The sequence below is a fragment of the Lichenostomus cassidix genome, chromosome 17 (genome assembly GCF_008360975.1).
Source record: "Lichenostomus cassidix isolate B80296 chromosome 17, HeHo_3.0, whole genome shotgun sequence".
In the NCBI taxonomy this organism is placed as follows: domain Eukaryota; kingdom Metazoa; phylum Chordata; class Aves; order Passeriformes; family Meliphagidae; genus Lichenostomus; species Lichenostomus cassidix.
This window is the reverse complement of record NC_139497.1, coordinates 4,282,108-4,306,665: the sequence shown is the minus strand read 5'-3', so window position 1 is coordinate 4,306,665 and position 24,558 is coordinate 4,282,108. Positions and strand designations below refer to the sequence as shown.

General features: G+C 43.6%; 1 protein-coding gene across 7 annotated transcripts in view; it reads right to left on the bottom strand.

Annotated features, from left to right (window-relative positions):
• Positions 1–24,558, bottom strand: part of RAPGEF1 (Rap guanine nucleotide exchange factor 1) — an 82,091-nt gene extending 57,533 nt beyond the window's left edge. For 3 of the 7 annotated variants that reach the window (XM_085076963.1, XM_085076966.1, XM_085076967.1), the window contains exons 1-2: positions 21,212–21,311; positions 20,491–20,601 (exon numbers count right to left, since the gene is read on the bottom strand). In XM_085076963.1, the coding sequence (XP_084933089.1) occupies positions 20,491–20,578 (88 nt within the window). In that variant the 5' untranslated portion in view covers positions 20,579–20,601; positions 21,212–21,311. Of the gene's footprint in view, positions 1–20,490; positions 20,602–21,211; positions 21,313–24,403 lie in introns of those variants that run through there. The other 4 variants (XM_085076964.1, XM_085076968.1, XM_085076969.1 and 1 more) reach the window with 4 other exon arrangements.

The window sequence follows — 24,558 nt, the reverse complement described above, 5'->3', positions numbered from 1 at the left end:
TTCTTTCTAAGCAACCATGAATGAGGCATCTCCAGCTGCAGCAACCTCGTGTGGAAAGAGCTTGCAGTGTTTGCAAGGGAACTGGAAGGCGGAGAGGGCAACTTATCAATTCAGCCACGTCTCCCAACTGCAGTGAAAATGACTGGGTCAGTCAACAGCATTAATTTTATGGTGCATTAGCACTACAGCTCTTCTTCCTTCTAGTATCATATTTGGAAGCAGATCTTCAGGTTGCAAGGAAGATGCACATGATCAAGTAGCAAGTTCAGAACAGCTGACCAGATTCTCTCCTACTCCTCTTTTTGCCTGGTATTTCAGAAGCGAGAAAACTCCTTGTATGCAGATACATAAAACAGGAATCCTTTGCCTGCTGAAAACTGCAGCAATATCACTCAACCAATTAATAGGGGAAAAGGAAAAAAAAAAAGGCAAAAAGCTAAAATTAATCGAACAAGGAAGAATTTAAGGGAGTAAAACTGCTACCCAAGTTCAGTTTCCTCCAGCACACCAAAGCTGGCTTTGAGATTTCTTTTTGAAAAAGATACTGCAATTTATTGATAAGCAGCAGACAGGACTTTTGCTGTGGTTTATCGAAAGCTGCTCCAGCAGATTGGTGCCATATCAACCCCCAAGCAGAAACACCAGCAATCACCAGCAAACCTTTGTGCAGCATCTGGCAAGTCTCTGGTAATTTCCCATCTAAGTCCTGATTTTGCACAGCCCTGCAAGCCCCAGAGAACTGATGGGATTACAACATTGGTAACATGACTCGGAACTCCCCCTCTGCCAACAGCACTAGAACAACAGGAGACTCAAGTAGCCTCCAACACCAACATGAGCAATGTGGTCCTTGCTCACCCTGTTCTACCCATGAAAGCCACCAAGGATGTTAACTAAACATTTCATTTTAAATGGAAAACAAAAATAAACCAGCTACAAGGCACAACATCTGCATTACTTCAGCAAACAGCCCCAAACACAAAAACTGCGATGGCAGAGAGGGAAATCAGCTGAATTCCTCTGTTCACCAAACATGACTTAATATGGGGTCCGTGGGCATCCCCACTTGTCTAGCAGCTTTTGGAGGATATGGTCATGACAGTGATTCAGACAGCTAAAAATAAAGCCCTGCAGGCACAAGTGTGCATGCGCAGCACCTGAGTCACTCCGGGCTGCAGGGAGCCTGCGAGCCAAAGCTCATCTATTTCATTGACACCACTGCCATGGCCAAGCAAAAAACCTCATCACTGAGCTCTGCTTCAACTCCTTCTCCCCTCCTCTCATTCTCAAGCACATTTAGGCTCTTTCCATGCTGAAAAATCTTTGCTAGGCTTGGGTTTCAGTCGTATGGCTTTGAAACTGGGACCTGAAAGATTATAACCCAATGTTGCTGAAGTTGTTTATCCATCTCCAAGGTGACAGGATGTCGTCACAGGCACTCGGCAGGACACCGAGCAGAAAGGCATTATTTTCAGATGCTTTAGGGAAAAGCCTAATTGCTCACAACCTGGCCATAGGTTCAAGAGCTGACAAGCAAGGTTGTAAATGGAGCGAGCCTTGGCTTCTTGTCTGCGCCACAGCACCAGCTCTGAATGGGAAAAACTCAGCCCTCTTTCATCCTTGGAGAGTAACCTCTGCTCTCATTCATTAGGCAATGGAAAAAAAAAAAAAAAAAGGAGTAGCTGGCTCAGATCTGCCTGACACAATTTCCAGTTGCTTTGGACATTACTAATTATAGCCATCTTTATTTTTGACCTCTGATTACAGACTCTTTGCACATCCAGTCTGAATGGAAAGCTAACCCCTCGTTTCTAGCAGGCTTGGGAGGAACCTCATACCCTGCCCAAAAGCCACCGCCCACACTCACCCAAGCTGAGCACAAGGAATAAGATGAAAACATGGAAAGCATCTGCTTAAACATGCTCGGTTTTACTTCCTTCCTTAGCAAGTGCCATAGATGAAGGGCAGCAGTCCAGGTGAGAGTGTGATGTAAGCTCTTTTCCATGCCTGTTCTGAGATGAGCTCAGTGCTCCGTGCAGGAGCCTCATTTCTCACTGTTCTGACTAGCACTGTATCCTCGGGGCTCAGATGCTGAAAAGCAGATATTCAGTTCAGTGAGATTAAACATGTCTGCACAACTCCAGTGCACCATGCTGGGGGCTCACATCTCTGCACAAGAGAGAAAAATGAATTTCAGGAACCAGGCCAGCACTATCTCCTAGAGGCACTGCAATACCAGTGTAAACTTCCCTAAGACTGCTTACTCAATAAAACAAGGCATCACAGGAGGGCTATGCAAATCCCTCAACTTTGAAGTTCTGCTCTCCTGTTGTCCCAAAGGACCAGCTCTCTATCTCCACTCACACAGACAAGTGTGTGTGCAAAGCGATACAGCAGCACTGCAGGTGTGAAATTTCCGATGCAATCAGGTCAGAAGCTGCTCTGACATTATTGTTGTGCTGCTCCGTAAAGGGTTAAGAAGCTGCAGGCCATATCCTCAATTCCATACTCTGTTCTATACCTGATAGGATCTGCAACCAAACCACCAGCTTTATTGCCTGCCTACAGGCAGGAGGAAATATTAGTCTTCTATAAGCACAATTTGAAACATCAGTGCCTCCAGCAAGGGGAAACCGAGATGTTAATTGAACTGAACAGCCCAGGAGGGAGCTCCCTCTTCCCTTCCTTAGCTGTAGGATTAGCACATCCCTACACCATCATGGCAGGAAACAGGAGGCACCTTAGGGAGTCTAAGTGGGATGTCTATATTTCACCCTGTTGCACATAAACATTAAAAGTTACTTTAGCGGTAAACAATTATTTGTGACAACTTTCTATTTTATCCCATCTCCTCATGCCTGAATTAAAATCTCCTGGTTAAATCGTTCCTATGGACAAGAGGTTTCAAGGCAAAGGCATACTGACACCATACTGCAGTTCTCCCCACTCTTTTTGACAGATCCTGACTTTGACAAGTTTGAAAACCCACTTAACAAGGGGATACCTGAGCCTGATTTCTTTGGCACGCAATCATTCTTTGCTGGCATGCAGCATTATTTCTTGTATCACCCTGGTATCTCTATTTAACAGTTACTGTCATCTTTAATGGAAATCCCAAAAGTGGGCCCTAGTAAGGATCAGTTTCCTTTTTCAATGAACTTCCAGTTTGGTCATACAGGAAGCTGACCTGAATTTCAAGAAGAAACACCTTCAACACTAATATACAACAACCCAACAGTCAAAGGGAACCCAGCTCAGGCTGGATTTCACCAAAACCAAAGCACAACCTTATCTCAGCATCTCTTTACAATCTTGCTGAAACTATTCTCTTATCACAAAATAAATCATGGTGAATTAATAGCTACTTGAGTGATGTTTTTAACAACAGCCCATTTCCTGATGATATCCCATCTCATTCAGAGCATGGCATCAGGTTTCAAAAGTGAGATTTTGCCCACAAGCCAGCCATACCTGCCAGGAAGACACAAGAATGCATTCAAAGACCATGACCCACTCCAAGAAAAAACCCCATGTTTTAAAAGCCAGTGCCCAGATTCTGTGGTAGAGAGACCTTAGGATTCTATAAATAAGAAATCATTTTGCACAGTACTTCTATTTAATTTGGTTTTGACAAAACAGCAAACCCACAACTGCCAAAGCTATTTAAGTCCCTCCAACACAATGTGCGACTGTGTGGCGATGCTGCCATCAGCCCTGAAAGGTGAATCAATACTCATTTCAGTTTGTGGTCTGTTGAGCAATACTTTGGAGCTTTAGGAGGTCTGTTTGGAAAACAGCAGCCAGTTTGTAACAGGAAACTTCAGCTCCACGAAGCCTGGAGGCATGTGGTGCAGGGTCAGGCCAGGCTGTGCTCCATCGCCTTCGGTCAGCCTGAGCCTGGTGCCTTGTCAAAGCTTCACTGTGATTAACTTGATGCTCCTTCACTGTGAAAAACAGGCGATAACCCACTGATTTCTGCAGTGCATTCAGTATGGCACACAGCTGGCTTCAGAAAGACATCCAGAGATGGGGATAAAAATGCCTGTGGTGCTGTTACTGGGGGGGGTAAACACCTCCCAGACCTCCTGGGCTCAGTATTATCAACTGGTAATGCACAGCTCCCCTGCAAAACCTTCACCCCAACTGGATTTTGATATTCACCTGAATCCAGCCAATGAGTCCAAAAAATTACACTGCAGTAAAGCAACAAGAAACAGTACAAACCATCTTTCAACTAAAGAACAACCACCTCTAATGTTGCAAGCACAAAACTGATTTCATATATATGATCCATATTTATTAATACCACTTTGCAGTGTAAGAAGAATCTAATACTAAGCTTTGTGTCAGTGTAGTAAAAAAGCATCACCTTTTTTTCTGCTCAGCAGAAACCACCTTATGTTGTGGGAAGGGGCTGAGTGGTGTCAAACACTGCAGCCATTGACTGCAGGAGCTCCTCAAACATCTGCTCCACACAAGGACCACTGACTTCACAAGGAGATCTGCAATCTGAGCTTGGACTTCATTTATTTTAGCACATGTTGTCAGGAAACTTCCCCTTCCTTTTCACCCTGTTTACAAATTTACACAGCAAACTCATTTTGCCTCCCTCCCCAAACAAACACATCAATTTTGCCTTTTTTCTCCTCTGTGTACTCCTGAACTCTGAAGTTCAGCAAATAAACTCTCAGCTACATCCACTTCTAAGCTGCTGGTTTCTGTGGAGGAACGACAGATGGAAGAGAGCTCTCCTGCTTCATTTTTGGCAACTCTGCAGCCAGAAGTCTGAATACACTCAATGTGCCCTCATTCCTCATTAACCTGAGAGCCAGTTATGTATCTATTGCAAAGAGTGCAGAATTGGAAGATATCTTAAAGAAAGCTTGGAAAAGGCAGTCGGTTTGGGAAAAGCTGCTCCATTAAAATGTGTTGAAACTCCTAAGTCCCTTTGCAAAAGGCTTCTTCAGCTTTGCATGACTTTAATCAGCACCAGTTCCACGTCTATCCTGATATGACACGCAAGCCATAGGTACTAAACACCCCTCAAGGCTTGACTGCTGCTATTTGATAAAAAAAACCAACACTATATATAGTAGTCAGAATGATAATTATGAAACTGAACTCATATGGGAACTTTGAAAGATGCCCCTCACAGAAGACACTTTCAACAGGGATTCAAATCACTTACAAAAGAGAACTTTAAAATAGACAGAAAGCACTTCTTCAAGTACAGTCAAGTTAATTTGTTATTTGTTGGCAGAGAACAGAGCAGGTGAAGAGCTGAGCTGGTTTTCTGGCAATTGTACAAATCTACTTTTAGGGAAATCGCTTCAAACTATAACACACCAGAATTTATCATGATAAAACAGGCAACATTCAAAACCACAAGAACCCTATAGCTCAGACTTTATAATAAGAGGGTTTCCCATCCAGGAAAGTTAACTCAAATCAAGGTGAAAGTTGGAAACTCACACATATTATTCCAAATTAACTACCTACATAGTTTTACTCTGGAATATGACTGTCCACCTGCAAAATGGATTTAGCTAATTAGAAGGCAAAAGGGCAATATTTAGAGACAGTTCTCATATAATTGGGAAGCTGTTTCTCAAAGATAACAGAAGCAGATAACAAACCTCAAAGGAGGATATTTTTCTTGTATGAATTGTCATTTTTTTATTTAAAGGACACTCCTGTGTTATTCTAAGTAACCAGGACAACACAACCTCGACATTTTCTGCTGTAAAGCAGAAATCCCTGTTTTGTGCTCTCCTGTTAAGAACTGGGTCTGCATTTGCAAAACAACCCAACAAAGAAGTGCCAGCTCCACTGAAATACTTTGTCATTCAGGGGCCCAGTGAATGTCAGCTCCAGGCCCAGCAGCTAAGCTCTAGGCTTACATTTGAACAATAATCTAAACAAAGCCTGACCCAGCACCAAACAGGCATCCGGTTTTCACATAAAATCTGCAGAAGTTTTGTCCCTTTAATGACAAAACTGCCATCTCTGTGCCTCCAAAATGACCGTGTGATGGTTTTTCCTTTTGCAAGCCAGAAATTCGTGGCACAAATTGATGAGGTGGCGATGCAGAGGAGGTGACATTGTCAGTTACAGACGCAAAAACACATCAGCATTGGCAGGTGACCCACCTGGGCGATGGCAGCTCAACTCTTGATGTCACCATGAGTGGCTTTAAAGGACAAACAGAGTAACAGTGATCCTAAAGTCACAAAATATTCCTATAATGGGCTTGAAACACGCTGCCAGTCACAGGCAGCACACAGTGAACAGTTTGGCAAAGCTGTCCAAGCAATAAGCAGGCTACTGTGAAAGAAATGACCAATCCTCACAGCAAATGACCCAGCAGAACCAACCTCACCACCCCTAACAGGCTCTCCAGACATAACAGCACGAATGCTTACAGTCATTTTCAGTATTTCAAACCAAGAAACCGCTCCCTCATATTCTTAATTACCTCCCACAGCAAGACAGACAGGGATTTGGAGGCTCCATAAATTCTCAGTAGTAGAGAAATCAACCCATTAATTTTCTAACATTAAGGCTACTAGGTTTATTTTATAAAATTACTAGCCAAACCAGAGTCCAATAACGAGATGATCTATTTGGAAATAATATTTTGCTTAGAGGAAGAAAAGAAACACTGTTTTCATCTCTAATACCCATGAATTACTGTATTTACAGACTACAGCTTGGGGACTCAGGGCCAATCTACTGATAGGATTTCTCTTCTATTTGCACCGTGTCAGCATCTGCTCTCTTCATGTGAAAACAAAAAGCTGCCCAAGGAGATTATGGCACTTTCACACCCTGGATCTCCCAGCTCCCAAAGAGTCTGCCTGGCTCAGCTTGTTAGGAGCACAACACACTTTGCATTTCCTGCTATTTTAATATTATAAGTGTTTAGTGAATATAGGATAACACTGGTAAAGCAGCTCTTGTTCAACTTCAAACAAATCTAAGACTCCTCTTTATTACAAAAGCTTAAGTCAGATGCTCCAAGGCTCCTTTCATAAAGTGATCATGGGCATAACAAGGTGAACACCAATAAGTACAATCAAACGTATATCCTCCTCTCCCTAGACATGTTCCTACTGTTCAATTACACTGTGGTAGACATGGTTTATTAAAGGATTTTCACACACCTAAGGAGCCATGTCTGGCACTGATTTCTTTATTTATTGAAATAAACATTTTACTCATATATATATATATATATATAGTGGTTTTAAAGAGAAGCTCCAAAAACAATCAGCTCCAGGGTAAAAGGTGACACAGCCAAACATGAGAAAAATCACAAGGAAGAAAAGAAATTAAATTCCAGAAATGAGAGCAAATGACATGGATTTGAAAGCATGCTAGGGGCTATACAAGGCTATACAGAGCCCACTTATCACAGATAACAATTCAGATTGAATTTTGGAGGTCTAATCTGAAATACAGAAAGTCATAATATTCCTGGGGTAAACAGCTCCAGAGAGCATCAGTGTTCCAGGAGGAGGCTTCTTCTGCCAAATTACCACCACTCTTTCTTACTTGAATTCACACCTTCTGGTTGTGTATTAACGCAACAATCTTGTATTACATTAACTGCAGTCAATCATTTTGCCTCCACAGAGGCACAGGCCAGAAATGGAATTTCAGAGTTCAAGCCCATTCTCTTGCTGGATCATAAAAATCACAGCACTACTGTATCACACAAAAGGTCACCCACTGGGACCTGATGCAAAACAGGGAAAACCAAAACAAGGAAACAAAGCAAACAAGGAAAAATCCTTAAACAAAGAAAGAAAACCTTTGAAATCATTGGTCCATCCACTTACACGCTGTCAATTCATAATGATCTCGATTTTTATAGCTAGTGCTAATGTTGAAAATTTAGAACACGTCACTTGATTTCAAAAACACGACCCACATTTGAATTTCTGAGCAAAAGCACAGACGTACACAACGCTTTGCATGCTAAAGACGTGGCTTTATAGCGGCTCAGATCTCACACGTGCCCATCTTTTGAACAGCAAATCTCTTCTGACGCTGCTCATTGTTACAGCATCTAAAAAATCCAGAGCCACGGAGAGCACCTGACCTGGGAGCTCTGATAGCAACCAGGCTATTGCAGAGACAGCAGGGAAAAAGGGGCTGCCTGCTCGTCAGTCAGACTCTCTCTAATCAGGATGAAATGCTTTGCTGGGGAGAGGGGATTCAATCTCTCCAATCCACATTCCCATCGCTCATGCTGCTTTCTTAATTAGCAGCAAGTGGACAACAGCTGTCAGTAGCCTGGAGGCCAGAAAGTTATCAGCAAAAAGGGGGACGTGTGAAGAGAGAGCCACAGAACGGGGCTGTTCAATGCACCAGGGGTCAATACAGGCAAGAGATCCATCCACAGCCAGCATGGAATGCTTTGGGTTGGAAGGGACCTTAAAGATCATCTCCTTCCAGCCCCCTGGACATGGCCTTGTCCACTGACAATGCTCTTCCTGCTGGCTTTGGTCTCGTTATTTTGACATATGACTAACTGTAATTCAGGGGGTTTTTTTGTTGGGTTGCGTGGGTTTTGTTACGGTTTGTTTTGGTTTTTTTTTAGTATTCCCATCACAGGAAAATTTAAACTGAGAATAGAAGGAAATGAGAAGGCCATCCTAATGTCTCGATGAAAATACATGGGGGTCAGTTCAAAGGCACAGCAGAATAAAGTCTTCAAGATTGTTCCAGAGGCTTTAAGCATAAAAGTTGAAGCACAGGAGAGAGGGAGGAAAAGGATGTTTTATTTAAACAGCAGAGAAACTTCAGCAGAAGGTACAATCTTCATCTAGAAGCCCTATCCTCAAATAGCACAAAAGAAAAATACCCTGTCATTATTATCTGTGTACTAAATCCCACGAGCTCAAGTCATTGGTCTTGACCTTACTGCACCACATATTTGACTAAACTGGGTCAAAAAGAAATTTCATTCCCAAAGAGGTGACACCCTCTGGTCAAACCATGTGCTTATCTCGTAACACAGCTCGCTGACTGTCTGGATGATCAAGAAATAAAGTAATTGCTTCCCTGTTGGATGTCCTGATTACTGTCATTTGTGGCAATAGGGAACTCAGTGCAATTGCAAGCAATAAAATGTATTACTAAAATTCCCCACTGCCCATTTGTTACTGATAAATTGTCATCACCCCAACTTCAGCTTCTTCAGGAAAGCCAGGCTTCTTTTGAATTTGGCTTTAACCTACCCAGAAAGCAGAGATTTGGAGCAATTTTCTGAGGCCTGGCTGGCAGTTCTGCCAGTTCTAAATATATCTCAGCTTTCTGAGCTTGAACCTATGCAAGGGAGGCTGGGAGGAAGATGGAAGTATTTCCCCAAGCTGCCAGTAGACTAGCAAGACATCTAAAAACCCTCATCAAATTAAGTGCTTAATTACAATTCAGACTTTGAGACTCTGGAAATTAGGATAATCTTCTGGGAAATTTAACAGTCTCCCACAAAAGAAATTGCAACATACAAGCCAAAAAAAGCACAGAGCTTGGAGAATGTTATCCCATCAAATCACACCTTGTACTAGATTCCTCACCCTAATTCCCAGAGAATACGAGGTGAGATCCACAACTTAATTTAAGGTTCTTGAGCCACTGGGAAAGATGAGGATCAACATTTAGGAGGCTAAATAAGCATGTAAAAAGCTGACAAATGTTTGTTGAGATGAGTTGATGGAGAGCTACCAGTGAAGGGACCTTCTCAGACATGACTTCACGAAGGACCACGAGAGGCAACAGCTTGGAGAAGATCTCAACATAACCACTGGCACAGCCACCAAAATTTTGGCAGCAAAGCATGGCTGCAGCCTTGCCAGCTGTGTTCCTCTAGGTGGCATGATCTGTGCACACATCACCTGGATCTTCCCACGCGGAGAGATGTCACCACGACACGGCACTGCCACTCTCACTACCTGATGACATCCCTAAAAGCATGAACTAACAACCCACTCGCAGGGTGCATAGCTCCAGGGATGACTAAAAATCACACAGAAGCTCATGGAGAAGAAGAGATCATCTGACCACAGTACCAAGTGAAACCTCAGCAGTAAATGAAAGAAGGGCAGGAGTTGTACTCACTATTCTTATCTCACTACAGACACCACCACCCAGCATGAAGTCAGAAGGGTAGAAGAAATGTTTGCACAACGCTCTAAAAATGTAAAGCTCCAGGTGAACACTAAGCATTACACATTTTCCTTTTTGATTCATGAAATTGTTGTCTCAAAGGAAATGAAATCTTGACCTCAAAATAAGCCAGAACATCTCACACTTCCCATTGCTACCACTCTCATGAGCCAGAATCACATTCAGCAGCAAGAGGAGCTCTGCTGCTTGGGGAAGATGAGTGAGGGTGTTCTCTGGCTGTGACACATGTACCACTGCTTGCTGGCACATCCCTGTCCATCTCCAGGCCAACGCTGCTGAGTCAAAACCGCGTGACACAGAGGATGCACTACAAGCAACACAAGTGTCCACATCCTAAAAACTGCAAACTAAGAGAAACAAAGGGTGGGGAGGGCTGACAGAGAAGAAATCATATCCTGGTATCAAAGACAACAAGGGATAAATAATGCAAATCAATTCAAACCCAGAGCTGAAATGAAGAAGAAAGGAAGAGACTGAGCTGGGGTTGGAGGTGTCTCAGAAGCTGAGCTATGACATTGGGTTCACTTGCATAATGCAGAAGCTGTAGGTGAGAGGGTGTTTCCCATCAGCAGCTTATCTCTGCACACTCAGCTTCCAGACAGGTTCACATCTGGAGCACTGTGCTCCTTGCTCAATGTTTTTTTCCGTGAGCCAAAGGTCAGTAGTGCTGCTCCAGCCTCCCAGAGCCTGGATGAGCCCACTGGAGCCTGCTGCTCACCCCTGGCACTGAGCAGAGAGCTCTGGACCAAAATGTAATTTATTTTTCCACACAATGTCGACTACACAAATTTACAAAAACGTTCATTAATTCAAAACAAACTTTTTGGTGGAAAGCTATGGAAATCTACGCATAATCTCATCAGAAGTCAGCTCTGTGATTAAAACCAGACAGACTATAACAAAAAAAAGTCCCAAGCTGCTCATTAGGAAGCTCAGGACAGGGAGCTGACTGGATTTCCAGCGCGTGCCCTGCCTAATACAGGTCCTGGTGGAAACTCAGGCTCAGTAACAGGGGTGCTTCAATGCCAGAGAAAGCTCAAAGCCACACAGCCAGCAGAGATGCCTACTTGCAGGAACAGAAACTGCTGCATTAACTCAACATGGAATAAATCAATTAAATTTGTACCCTGGAGCAAGAGTCTGGGGAGTGTCCAGACAAGCCTTTACAAATATTAACTAGCCTGAAGTTAAATACCTCTCTGTAAACTATCCTACAGACTTTGATACCCTAAGAACCAGAATTTTTTTTCCCCAACACAAAATTCCAAGCAAGTGAAAATATGAAAGCACTTCTTCATATAGCTTAACTAGACTTTGGTACTGATCATTTAAGCTTGTGCTGCTTCCTAGTGATATTAAGGCTTTCACAAGATTTTTTCTTTGGCTTACTCATAATGAACAGCTGCTCTGGCAACTGCTGGAGTCAGCAGGTACTTCCTGCCCTGAAAAATAGTCATCAATATATCTCAGTACAGAAAATCATACTGTCTTTAAAATAATCCATGATAGGGTTTAGCTATCAACTGGCTCCATGCCACCGACACTCCCTTAAACAATGGTTACACCCTCTATACAGCTAAAAATGAAATAGCTGAAAAGGAAGACGTTTTATACAAGTTCCCAGGGTAAAACACATCTGAGAAGCACTGGTCAGGGACTGACATTGTTCTACTAAAAGAATAAATATCTGAGTCCAAATCGTATTTCCTTCACCACCTTCCCAGGCTAGCACAAGGAGAAAATCCCTCTGAGCTTTCCTTTTATACTTCTGGTGCTCTCTAAGAGAATGAAAACCCAGCGCTTTATACTACTGTAAATAAATTAGAAGTGCTGCAGATTATGATTTGCCCTTTTGTTAACATCGCTGGTAGCACCAGAGAGCCTGTTTGCCAGCTTAGGAGAGCTCTGAAACTCTTTCAGTGTTGACTTTAAGCTGAATACAAATATTGAGTGATCTGCCTGCAGACTGAGTCCTCAAGCACAGCGATCTCCTCGCGTAGCAATGCTGCTTACAATGCTGCCAGTGAGTCAGGGTGTCAAAACAAACATCATTGTATTAATTGCATCTGTTGATGCACCAGCCCAAGAACAGCCTTGTTTCAATCACAGGCTTTATAAGACAGTACTGAAATGCTACTGTGAGTGTTGAGATGGATGAGTCAACAGACAAAATACAAAAGCATTTGTCAAGAGAGTCTCGCTGGAGTAATTTGAAAAGCTGCACAGCTACACAAAATGATGGCCTTTATTGACATAGCTTGCTCATGATAGTCCTTAACCTGGTTTTAGGTTTCAGTTTTGTTTTCTGCAGGCTTTCCAGCCAAGGACAGGCAAACACACATGTACTGTTACCTCTGCAAAGGTGAAAGATCAGTAGATGGGTAAGTAATCTGAAAATAGTTCAATAAGTCATGTCAGATACTAAACCTCACTTGAGGACTTACAAATGGCTCTCTCCAAAGTATTTTGGAAGCTTTCCTTGACCTTGTGGAGTGAAAGACCTTTCAAACTACCAAGTAAATATAACACTGGGGCTGGGGGTCAGCCCAAGGCAGGAAGCACTGGATGCACATCCAGCCTCTCCTCCTGGTCTTACTCGGCTGAAATCATCTCTGCAGTGTCACGTAAGGTCAGGAGATTCAGGTTACTGGAAGAATGACATTTTAAACCTGATCTCTCTCTCTCATCCAAAACCATCTGCAACTCATCTTTTAAGGCAGAGATTATTCATTCTGGGGGAATTATCCACTAATCAGTCTTTATCTCCAAACTAGGTCCTCAACGCTTGCCGCTAGGTCTGGCAAAGGTTTTGGTTCCTTCCACTCTCAGAGCAGTCTCCAACTGGCCAGACTGTAAAATGCAGTTGATGGCAGCTCCATGTGCTAAGCAAACTGGCACCGATTTACCAGCCAACACATGTGCCAGGGTAGGTAGAGGGGCACAAAACAAGTTATGAGTCACCTTTACTGGGCTGGGCCTTAGATCTTTACATCTTCATGCCCAGGGAACTGCTGTGGGAGGTTTTAAACCACCCTGGATTTCTGAAGCAGCACAAAAGTAAGCAAAACCAGGCTGCACAGCAGGAAAAGGAGGCAAGGACTCTGGTATTTCCCCCAAAATGCACAGGGAGAGGTCAGCACAGAGCTCTGGCTCCTCAGCACACTTGCTCACTAGCCTGGCTGCTATTCTGTTTGATATTTGTCACAGCCAAGTGTGAAACTCAAGAGAAGCACGTGGCCAAGTGAGTCAGACCCCTGCGTTCTGCAAGTGCTTCTCCTCTGCTTATTATAGCTCGTCCTTTAGCTGCAGCTCTGCCCTGGGACAGCAAAGCATTTTCTATTCACTGCTCAATCACAACAGCAATCCCTCCAGTTCCTTCTACTCACCAGCATGAAATTCATGTCCAGCACCTCCCAAAGGTGACATCCCTGTTCTGTAGGGACTTCCAAAGAAGATGTGCTCTTTATCTGCAATGATCATGCAAGAAAACCCCACAAAAATCCAGGCAGATAAGCTGCCTCCTGCATTTCACCCAGAGGCCAAGGCAATTACTGCAAAACTTGTAGTTTGCTTCAATAAACACAGCAATGTAAGAGTTTTGGGTTATCTGATTTTCAATTTTCAGGACTATGTTAAACCAAAACCAAACCAAACTCACCCGGGTTTCTCCTGACAAGCAAACTGTTAAACTGGCCTAAAATCATATTTTACCAAATGCAAAAGAGAAATTCTGGAGATTCTTCAGCTGGTATGAATCAGGATAAAAGGCATTTCACAGCTGTAGAAGTGAGAATATTTTGGTCAAAAGAGATGCTTTTAATTCCTTCTACTTCATTTAATAAATTCTAAACATCATAGCTTAAAATAATCCTGACAAAGTGGGCCAGACCCTCCTATCCAATAAAGTACAGCTATGCACTGCATCAAAACTATTCCCTACCCTCTCCTTGGGTAAAATAGCAGGGATGGAAGGAGAGAAACCATTTATTACACTGAAGAGCAGAAACCTCTACCCAGACCCATTTGTTTTACTCTGCAAGTATTGACAGATGAGTAATGAAAACTTTGCTGCAGACACAGGCTGTTCTTCAAGGCAGCATCAGTTAATAAACCACAACCACAGCTGCAAAAATATTAAGGAATTTAACTCAACGACTCCTTCAAGGGCAAAGGATTGCAGGAGGAGCCAGATTTTGTGCTTTGTTATCATCCTAAAGGTTAAGATCAGAGCATGCAGCATCAACACAAACCAGTGTTACTGTTTGGGACATAAAAGCCTTGAATAACAATCTCATTAAATGTATACAACTGAGTACTAATATTTCTAGCATGACTCTTTTCCATTATGATAATATTTGAAACTTGGTCTACTATGTTGCCAAAGCTTTTAGATGTGAATTATCTCATCTGAAAAGAATTAAATGGTAAAAACAAATTAACAGCAATAATAAAACTTCCAGCCTGTTAGCTCTCAGAACCACAGAATCATCAAGGCTGGAAGAGACCTTCAAGATGATCTGGTCCAACTGTCAGTCAGTTGGCAATCAACAACCTACCAGCATCCTTTTCATCCTTTTTCACTTTTACACACCTTGTTGCCAGAAGACGCTCAGGATTTATAGATAAATTCCTCTGCCCAGGTCAAAGGAGGGTTTGGATCCTTTGGAGCTTGGCACTCACCAGGCTGCCAGCCCAAAGGAAGCTCAAGAGATGTTCTGCTGATGTCTCCAGGGAGCCCTAAAAGTGTCACAGTGAAATGCACACTTCACATTTGAGGTCTAACAAACAGGGTTGTATTTCAGGATAAAATCTAAGAGTTGCCAATGAATATTTAGGGAATTTGTACAAGTGTTTTGACCTGAGACAGACAGGAACAAAACCATCTTTGTTTAAAGGCTACCTGGAAATAGGCACAGACAGTAACAAGAACCAAATTCTTTCCTGGCATAGTTTTTAAGTGGTTTTTCGCCCTGCAATTTTTACCAGGCTTTTATCAGCAACCCACCCTTCACTGCCCCTGATTGGTACCTCTGAACTGTCTCCAAAATACACATATTTGCTTTTTTATCCAAAAGATTCCACTTTTCTTTGGCATTCCCCGTTCCAGGCCGTTCCCAAGTCACGTTTGCCAAGCAGCTACAAACGTGGGACAGACACGTTTTCAATTTTGCCATAATGAAGGCCCTATTTGCAGCCTCTTTGATTTCCTCAGCTTTCTTTAGAACATGTGCAGAAATGTAAATAAATTATAATATCCATTCCCTTGTGAAGTTTGACAGAAACTGGCCAGCGAGTCCAAGAGTTGTAATAAAGGATGGATGAGCTATCACGACTGCTTTGTGTAAGGATGTTACAGATTAAGGAAGAGAGGTGCAGACAAGGAGCAAACTTATCTCTGAGAGATGTGCCAAGTTATGCGTGAAGACTCAGTGGGTTTTCTTGAAAGGGATTTTGCACACCTGAATATCACCAAACTGGCCAGAGCTGAGAGTGCCAGCTCATGTAATTTAAACACCATTCCTTAAATTCACTCCACAAGGTGGTTCTGTAATGTTTCTCCTGTAAGACAACATCCCAGACAGACAGAGCAGGGGACAGAAGTGCCACTGATTCCAGTGACAAAGAGCAAAGAGCTACACACAAAAAAACCCCAGAAAAACTAAGCTGAAAACAGAAACTCCCCACCTCAGTTTCTGTCAGTTATGTTCCAGGTATTGCTCATAAAGATACGAGATTATGGGTTTTTTTTAAAGTCATGTGACTTTCAGATGCACAATGGTTTTGGGTACTGTAATTTTTTCCCACACAGGAGCCCTGGAGAAACAATTCCAAGCAGTAAAAGTTAAATTCAACCCCTGCACTGCTCTTACCATGCTCCGTCAAAAATCTGGCATCAGCCTTAACATCTGATTTCATGTGACCTTTCAAGGATATTTATACAGACAAACCAGCTCCTGCACAAACCAGTGCTCTACATTTTCTGTAAATCCCTGTAAATTCATAGATGAGTTCTAACTAAACCTTTTGGCAGAATTCCCTAGTTCCTCTAACATACTATTCTTGTATATAATTCCGTTTAAAGCTTCTTCTACTAAGAAAAGCAGAAAAGGTAGAATTAAAATAAATTAAGATGGAAAATATATATCCAAAGAGGGATATTTCATTTTCTTATACAGGAAAGTTGCAGTGCACATCATGCTCAACTGTGAAATGCAAGGCTGCACTAAGCATTAAAAAAAAAAAAAGGCAAAATGCTCAAATTGACAAAGTTAATATAGGCAAAGCACAACTGAAAGGATCATAAAACATTCAAGAAAAACTGTGTTTAAGCAGTATTGTCCTGCTAACTGAACCCATTGTCAGCTGGATTCACAGAGCCCTGTTCTCCAGAATTGATTGGAATGTGCTCCACAACCAGAACTGCAATATTGATCTCCCTGGGTGCTCTTTGTGACGTTTGGCTCGTAAAGGAAACTTTCTAAATATGGAATTAATTCCTGAGGCTACTTTAACACCTCTTGGGCAGCACAGACAGGACAGATTGGCGACAGAACCCAAACAAACCCTTCAAAAGCTAAGGAATATGCACTGTATATTGGGAACATACTCCTTTGGTTCCCATTTGAATTATTAAAGACACACTTTAATAATAAAACTACAGCTGAACAGATACAGAACTATACATTCAGTCTCCTGGTAAAATTCTATCAAGGTTTAATCAACTAACAAAGCTGCTTTATTTTCGTACTTTACCAACTATTCTTTGATTTTAACTGCCACTGATTTTTTCCTTTCTTTCCAGAAACCTCAAAAAGAAAATTCTCATGAATTTTCTTTCAAACTCCAAGATTTTGTACACGTCAGGGGATGAAATTAAAGACCTTGTTTAGAATATAAATGGGACTGGTTCAGTGAATATGTTAAGTACTCAACAAAGGGCATCCCCCCATGAAGCCTTCAGAGAGAAAGAATGAGTGCAAGGAAGCTTTAACCTCTCTCCCTGGGCAGAATAATGGATTAGGATTTCCTCAGAGGCACTGATGGCCACGCCAAGATGTTAACTTACATCACAAAATGCACAGGATTTTCGTGGCACCAGAAAAACTCTACCTAAAGCAGCAGACTGTGTCATCCAGGTAAAGTAAGATAATGCCAAACATGCATTTTTTTCAATTCAAGAAGCCTCCGTTCTATAATTAAAAAATCTCTCCTTCAGTGCCACCCATGCTCATTCGACCCTCAGAGGGGTATAAAATGGGAACCAAAATATTATTTAGAATATAGCTCTTGTCACTTCTCAGATCTTTTAGATGCTTTCCTAAATAGGATACAGTAGAAAGCAAGTTCACCCAAATACTGTGAATATTGTATCTCCCAAAACACCAAGTGAATATTCTGACACAAACCACTGTTTTTCTATCCTTGTTTCTATTCACTTCTCCGTTGCTCTCACCAAGGAAATATTATCTTACAAACTCCAGAGTAGGTGAGCTATGGTAGCAGCTCAAACAGCAAAGAGATTTAACATGAAGAGACTGTTTCAAAGCTGGAGAGCTTTCGCTGAAATATGCAACCCAAATAAAAGTAGATCAATAATGTGATCCATCAGCCTTCTCAGGCTGCTTCACAGAACATGTGAGGACATCATTTCTCCCTCACACAGATGAAACTGTTTGCTCTGTCAGTGCCAATGCCAGACACCTTAAGAAGAGATTGGAAATGTACTTTTAAGAGTGGATGCTGTGGGTCAGGGAATAAAGCTGTAATTTGTCAGGCTGCAGTAACGTGAACAGCACAACTGCAGAACATTCCTTTGGCAGCACGTCCCAACCTGCAGGATTCCTGCAGCTTTTCCGGATTGCTGAAATTCATCTCCTGTCTCTCTGCCTTGGAAAAGGCTCCCATGAAAGCTGTCAGGAATGTCCTCCTTGCCTGATTTCCTCCTTTGCCATCAGTCTTGTCTTTTCCTCTTTGCTCTCCTCGCACGCAACTCAGCCCCCTGCTCCCTCCTCTTCCATCACTGGGTTGGGCATCCTCTCACTTATTTTCTGGTCTTTCAACCCATTCCATCAACATCTGCATTTGTGGTGCCTCTTTTTCCTTCTCTAGTCATCTTTTTATACAGCTTGGTGTTCTGGGACTGTAAATTCAAACTTGCAAGCATAATATATCTAGTTTTCCTTCAACCTGTGCTCCCTTTTCCTCTGATCTCAAACCCTGAGAACGACACACTGTTCTCTCTTACCATCCCCTCATCCCATTTTGTTCTACAATATTTCTCAGCTGTACACCACACAAGCCAAACTTTGGTTATTTAGAAAAAAATGACAAATAACAAAGCTAATACCCTTGCAATAGCTATGTGATTTTAATACTCCTCCCATGACACTGGCTGAACCCCATAGTCATATGCTAATAAAGAAAAAAGATGCAACTCCAAAGCAGAATTTCCCAAGTATTCAGGCACTGACAGCATAATAAATTTTCAATTCTTTTCAGAGAGAAAAGCCTATTCTGTCACAAATCTGAGAAGCTGAAGCACCCCCTCTCCATACACAGGGTTTTTTTCCAGATAATGTAAACTCTACAGGCAGAATGCAGACTGAAAGGATTCTTTTTATGCTAAGCAACATTACATGATGACAAGAGCTTCCCAAACTACCAAAAGATCCCAAATCTCTTGTTCCAGCAGAAAAATGTTGTGACAATATGCTTTGGAAAACTGAACAAGTTATATCCACAACATGTATTCAAACTATGCAAAATGCTGGGTGTGGTGAGGAGGGGGAGAGAGGAAGGAGGCTATTAAATCACCGTACCTGTAGTTCTGACATGTAATTTGTTATTTTTAATATACAACATAGTTTCTGGTGTTTTTTCTGGCACAAAGACAGAAGATGTTCTTTATCATCTTGCCTTTGCTGGGGCACAAGGGATGTTTCAAACTGGGTGCTATGCTAACAAAGAATTCCAGCTCCCACTAGCCCAACTGAGAGCTACCAATAATACACATCATGATTGAGTGATTGAAGTAAACCTGATTAGCCATCAAATGCCTCTGCCAAGGATGGTACAACATCTCTGTAGGTTTTTTTTTTTAATGAAGTCTAGAAAGTTAACTCTTCATGTTCCTCCACTTGCAGTTGAAATGCTGTAAGATTCTGGATGGAATGTACTCTTTCCAAAGGGTTTGTAAATCAACAGCAAAGCTCATTTTGCCAATTCTACCCTCAGGCCTTCAACTTTGGGATAAATAAGGTCTTAATGTATATATCTTTTTAGAAAAAGACCTACACCTTTGCATCAGAGACTGTCTGCACCTACAACAGAGTTACTACAGCATCAACTGCAATTCAAGACTTCCAAAATTATGAACAAAACCCCAAGGAAACCTGAAAGAGGAGCTACAGATTGACTACCTTGACTAGATAAACAAACACCCAGGCTTCTTTCACTCAGGCAATACATTGTAGCAAGCAAAGCCCTGCAAGAGAATCAAGAGATCTATCTCAATGAGGGATATTTGTTTTATGATCTTGACTGACACTGAACTTCCAATCCTCTTTCTTCTTGCCAGGAGGTTAGCAAGAGCCAGTGAGTTACCACCACATAAAAATCACAACCAAGAGATATATTTAGTCACTGTGGTTCAAGGAAAACGATTGCTTACACTGAAAATAAATTTAGCAATTGTTTCCAGTTTCTGCTTTTTCACTGACTAAGGCACAACCCAGCTGCTTCACATTCCAGCAGCCTTCAGCTGTCTTTTTTCTCCACTCCTTGCCCACTTCCTTCTGCTATGACCATCTCAATCCTGCAGCAGTTATCCCACAGGCTACATTTCAGAACACACCACCTGTCAACCTACAGTGGCCTACAAAAGATGCCAAATTCTGCTCTTTGTGCCATTTTGTAGATTAAACAAATACCAAGCAGTGATCATCTTGTACCTGTATTTTACCTGCACACAAAACTGGCCTGAATTTTTATGCTGTTTAAACAAGTTATAGTAAAATACACGTGGGATGTCACTATGGGAGCAGGTAGGTGCTAAAAGCCAGAGTAAGAAAGAATTGGAACTGAACTGCCTTTGGGGTTGTGAGGTGAGTTTTCAGAAGGATTTCATTTCCAGATGTCAAGATAAGTCTTACTTTGCTTGAAAACTACCAGCAGAGAAGCACTTTAAGTGCTCAACTGCAAAATTTTCTAATCTGAAAGCCCTGGCTTATACTGAGGAACATGATACAGCTGTGAATGCACAATGGAACTGAGAAAGAGTCCTGCCTAGTAACTCACCTAAGCATGGCAGACAAAGAGAAACTGCAAAGAGCTGTACAGGTATAAAAAACAGGCAGGCTGATTTCCATAAAATGATCCAAGACATGATGACAGTTCAAAATATACCCTCTGCAAAAACAAAATCCCCAGGAAACGTCGTATTAACACAAAAACATTCGCAGATGCACAATTCAGAATCACATAAATTGGCATGGAGGACTCCAGATAAACATGAAATTCCTGCAAAGATGGGAATAACGTGACCTCCTGAATTGTTCCTTCAGTTTTGCTATTTCCTTAAGAACAGAGTTCTTCTGGGACTACCCCCAGATGTTTATCACACCAATACTAAAGGGTGAGAATTTGAGGTGAATTTGTTTATCAGGCAAGTGCTCATGAGTAAAAGGTGAAGCCAACAGCATTTCTGGTCTACTGGGAATAAACACATCCTGTTGAGTCCTGAGCAGAACAGAGATGACTGCCTGCACTCCAGGTAGCTAACACCTGAAACAGTTATCTCAAACAACCTTTAGCAGGCAGCTGTTGGAAAAGCAAGTTCACAAGGGAGATGAAAACAAGAAAGAAATTACAAGACAAAGAGTGAAAACACCAAGTGGAATAAACCTTCAAAATATGGCACCCATATGTTCTTTGGTTTTAATAAAAGGGCATTTTTGAATGGACTTGTTTCACAACAAGCTTTGGGTTTAGAGCTGGTGGTGTCTAAATGCTCCCTTACTCTCCCTGAATGATGCAGAGTATTTCAATTCCCCAGAGCACGTAATCCATCAGGTAAATAAAAACAGGAATTCATGCATCGCCATGGTAACAGGAAACCCAAGCAGAATCTGTGACCTTCTCCGCTCTTTCTTGGCATCCCTGTTTTGGATTTCACATCAAAAGGGGGAGAGCAAATATTTTCTGCAAGTGAGGATAAGAAGTCACAGTTCTGGAGGAAAGGAAAGCCAATGGCCATTCCTTCTCTTCAAGCCAAGGAGGGTTGTGCTTTGGAAAAGTGTCTGCAGTCTCCTGGCTGGAGCCTAACAAAACAGGGGCTCTAACCCTAGCAAACCCCAAATATACCATTTTTTTCTATGTTACCAGATGGCTGCCCTTCACTCCAAAGCAGGGCTCTGAATTGCTCTACAGTGACCCTTCTGTTGATTAAACAGCAGCACTGAAAGGCTCCAGAGGGAGCCTTGTCTGCTCTTCCTTCATGGGCAGGATGGAAGCTGTTATCTCTAATCATTTATTATTGTTTTTTATTGAGTGCCAACAAGGTGTTTCAGTTAAGGACCCAGGGAGCAGATGGATGAGGCTCTCTGGGGGTCTAACCCTGTAAGGGGTAACACATTTTCCCCAGCAGCCTGTCTAGATGTACACACGAGTCAAACCAAAGCCCAAGACCATGCCCCAGTTTGTCACCAAGGCTTGTGACCAGGCAATAGTCTATTTTATTTATAACCTAATGGGTTATGCATGAATTTCTGTCCCCGTAAGAAAACCAAATTCAAATGTACACAAACGCAGACCTTGGACCTCACAGCGTTTGCTTCATGAGTCTGTATCCTTTGTTCTGCTACTGTACATGTTTTGCCAAACATTACCCCAGAATGGCTGTGGTGTTACAGCCTGTGTTTATTCGGTGACGCTATTAACCAAACTGTTTGTGTCAATCAGGAGTTCAAACACTCAGAAACAGCGATGGAGACAGTGCTGCTCTGGAACAGCTGGCTCCCAGCCCTCCTTCCCTGCCTCCTCTCCTCCCATTTATATTTGGATCGAATTTTTGTTTTAATGTCCTTCCTAAAGAAATGAAAGTACAAGCAGTTGAAAGAGGGCAGATTCCCAGATTTACAGTTTCTCTTGTTCAGCAAATCATCACTGTGATACATGAACAGAACAAATGTCTCTGCAACAAGGCTTCTCCCACTGTATCTTCCAACTGCATGCTCATAGCACTGAGCTGGGGATGGATCCTGCACGATCCTTGAGTTCTTCAGTAGGAGCTCAGTGTGTCTGTTCTCTAGGTTGTGCAGGGTATGATTTTTATATGGTATTTTATTGCTATTATATGGTATTTTATATGGCCTTTTATATGGTATTTTTATTTCTACGGCATTTCTTGGCCTCTCTGTTCTATTGTTTATGGAAGCGTGCTGAGTTTGTGTGTGTTTCCAGAGTCATCTTCCTGTGCTTGAACTCCTCGCTGGTGTGGAGTTCTATTTACTATTCTCCCAGGGTTATTTACTGCACGCGAATAAACAAAACGTGATCACTTATTTATACGTCTGTAATTACTGTCTACAGTTACTAAATCCCAAGCCAAATTCACCTCTAGCATAAACAAGTGGCAATTATTCCAGAGCTGGCCCGAGGTCTGTGTACTCTGCTAACACCTTCCTTGCTCGCTGGAGTAAGGGACAAGGATGGAAAAGCTCAGCAGGATCGCAGGGATATCACGAAAGGGATCGCACACTGGATTAACCCGTGATATTTCTGGAGTCACATTTGTCCCCTGATGCAGCACACACTTGTTAGACAGTAAGTCAGCGTGAAGAGCTGGAAAGATGCCGAGGTGCTGCACGGAGGAGCGGCTGGCAGTCTGCTCATCCCCCGGGGCAGCTCCAGAGCCTGCAGCCCCGGAGAACACTGCACACAGTGCGGGCACACCAGGCTGGGATGATGAGAACACTGCACACAGTGCGGGCACACCAGGCTGGGATGATGAGAACACTGCACACAGTGCGGGCACACCAGGCTGGGATGATGATGAGAACACCACACACAGTGCGGGCACACCAGGCTGGGATGATGATGAGAACACCACACACAGTGTGGGCACACCAGGCTGGGATGATGAGAACACTGCGGGCACACCAGGCTGGGATGATCCAAACCAGAACGTGCTGCTACCGGCTTCGCTCCTTGGAAACAGAATCCTTCCTGCATCCGTCCTGGGAAGCTTTGCACGTCCCTACTCAGGCTGCTCCCCAGAAGGACACAGCCTAGCTATTCCTTACAATGAAATATACAAACCAGCATCGATTTTTCCCTGCTAATTAAATGCAACGCAATTAAGCTACGTAACTTCGCCGCCTGATTCGCACGACGCTAATTGAATCTTTTAAACGTACTACTCCCACTACAGAGAAAAACAGGGTCATTCAACCATCTAAAGTGACAACTGAGAACCAGGCACGACTCCAGAAGCACAGAGAGACAATACGATCCGTGCTTGAGCGTTTCCTTGCAGAAGGGATCTCAGCAGCCTCCCCTGGCTCTGGCTCTCATGAGCAACCCAGGCAGAGGGAAAGGGGGAAGAAAAAACGTGCAAGTTCCCTCTGACATTTGCCCACGGACCCGTCTTTTCTCCTCCTGCACGAACACCGGGAGAGGAAAGTTGGGAGAAGTTGAAATTAATCATTGCGGGTAGGCCCAAAGCGCTGCAGCGCCCGGCTGGGCTGATGCTGGGCGGCACGGCAAGGACGGCAGGGGTGCAGGAACGTGGGAATTAAAATAAAAGAATTAGAGGTGGGGGGGAAAGGAAAGCAGCGAGGAAGAAGGAAAACGCGGCGGAGACACAAAGCCCGAGGCAAGCAGCGGCCGGGCAGCGCAGGACAAGGCGGCGGGGCAGGGCAGAGCATCCCCCGCGGCCCCCCGGCCCAGCCCGGCCCGGCCCGCTCGCCGCCCGCGCTGTCAGGAGCCCCGGGGGACTCACCGGGAGCGGGGGGCCTTGCCCGGCTCCCCCCGCCCCGCCGGGCCGCGCCAGGCCCGCGGCACTGCCGCCACCTCCCGCAGCGCCCGCTCCTCCCGCGGCTCCGGCTCCTCCGGCGGCTCCGCGGCCCGCGGCGGCTCCGCGGGGCGAGAGGCGAGCGCGGCCGCCCCGGCGCGTCCTCCCCGCGCTGCCCCCGGGCCTGCCGGCGCTCACCTGCTTTCTCGATCTTGCCGGACATGTCGGAGCCGGCGCTCGGCGCTCAGGCCCGGCGGCGCACGGAGCCGGCCGAGGGGCTGCCGGGCTCCCGCTGCTGCCGGGCGCGATGCGGGAGCGGCTCCGGCGGCGGCCGTGGAGCAGCGCCCGCCCCG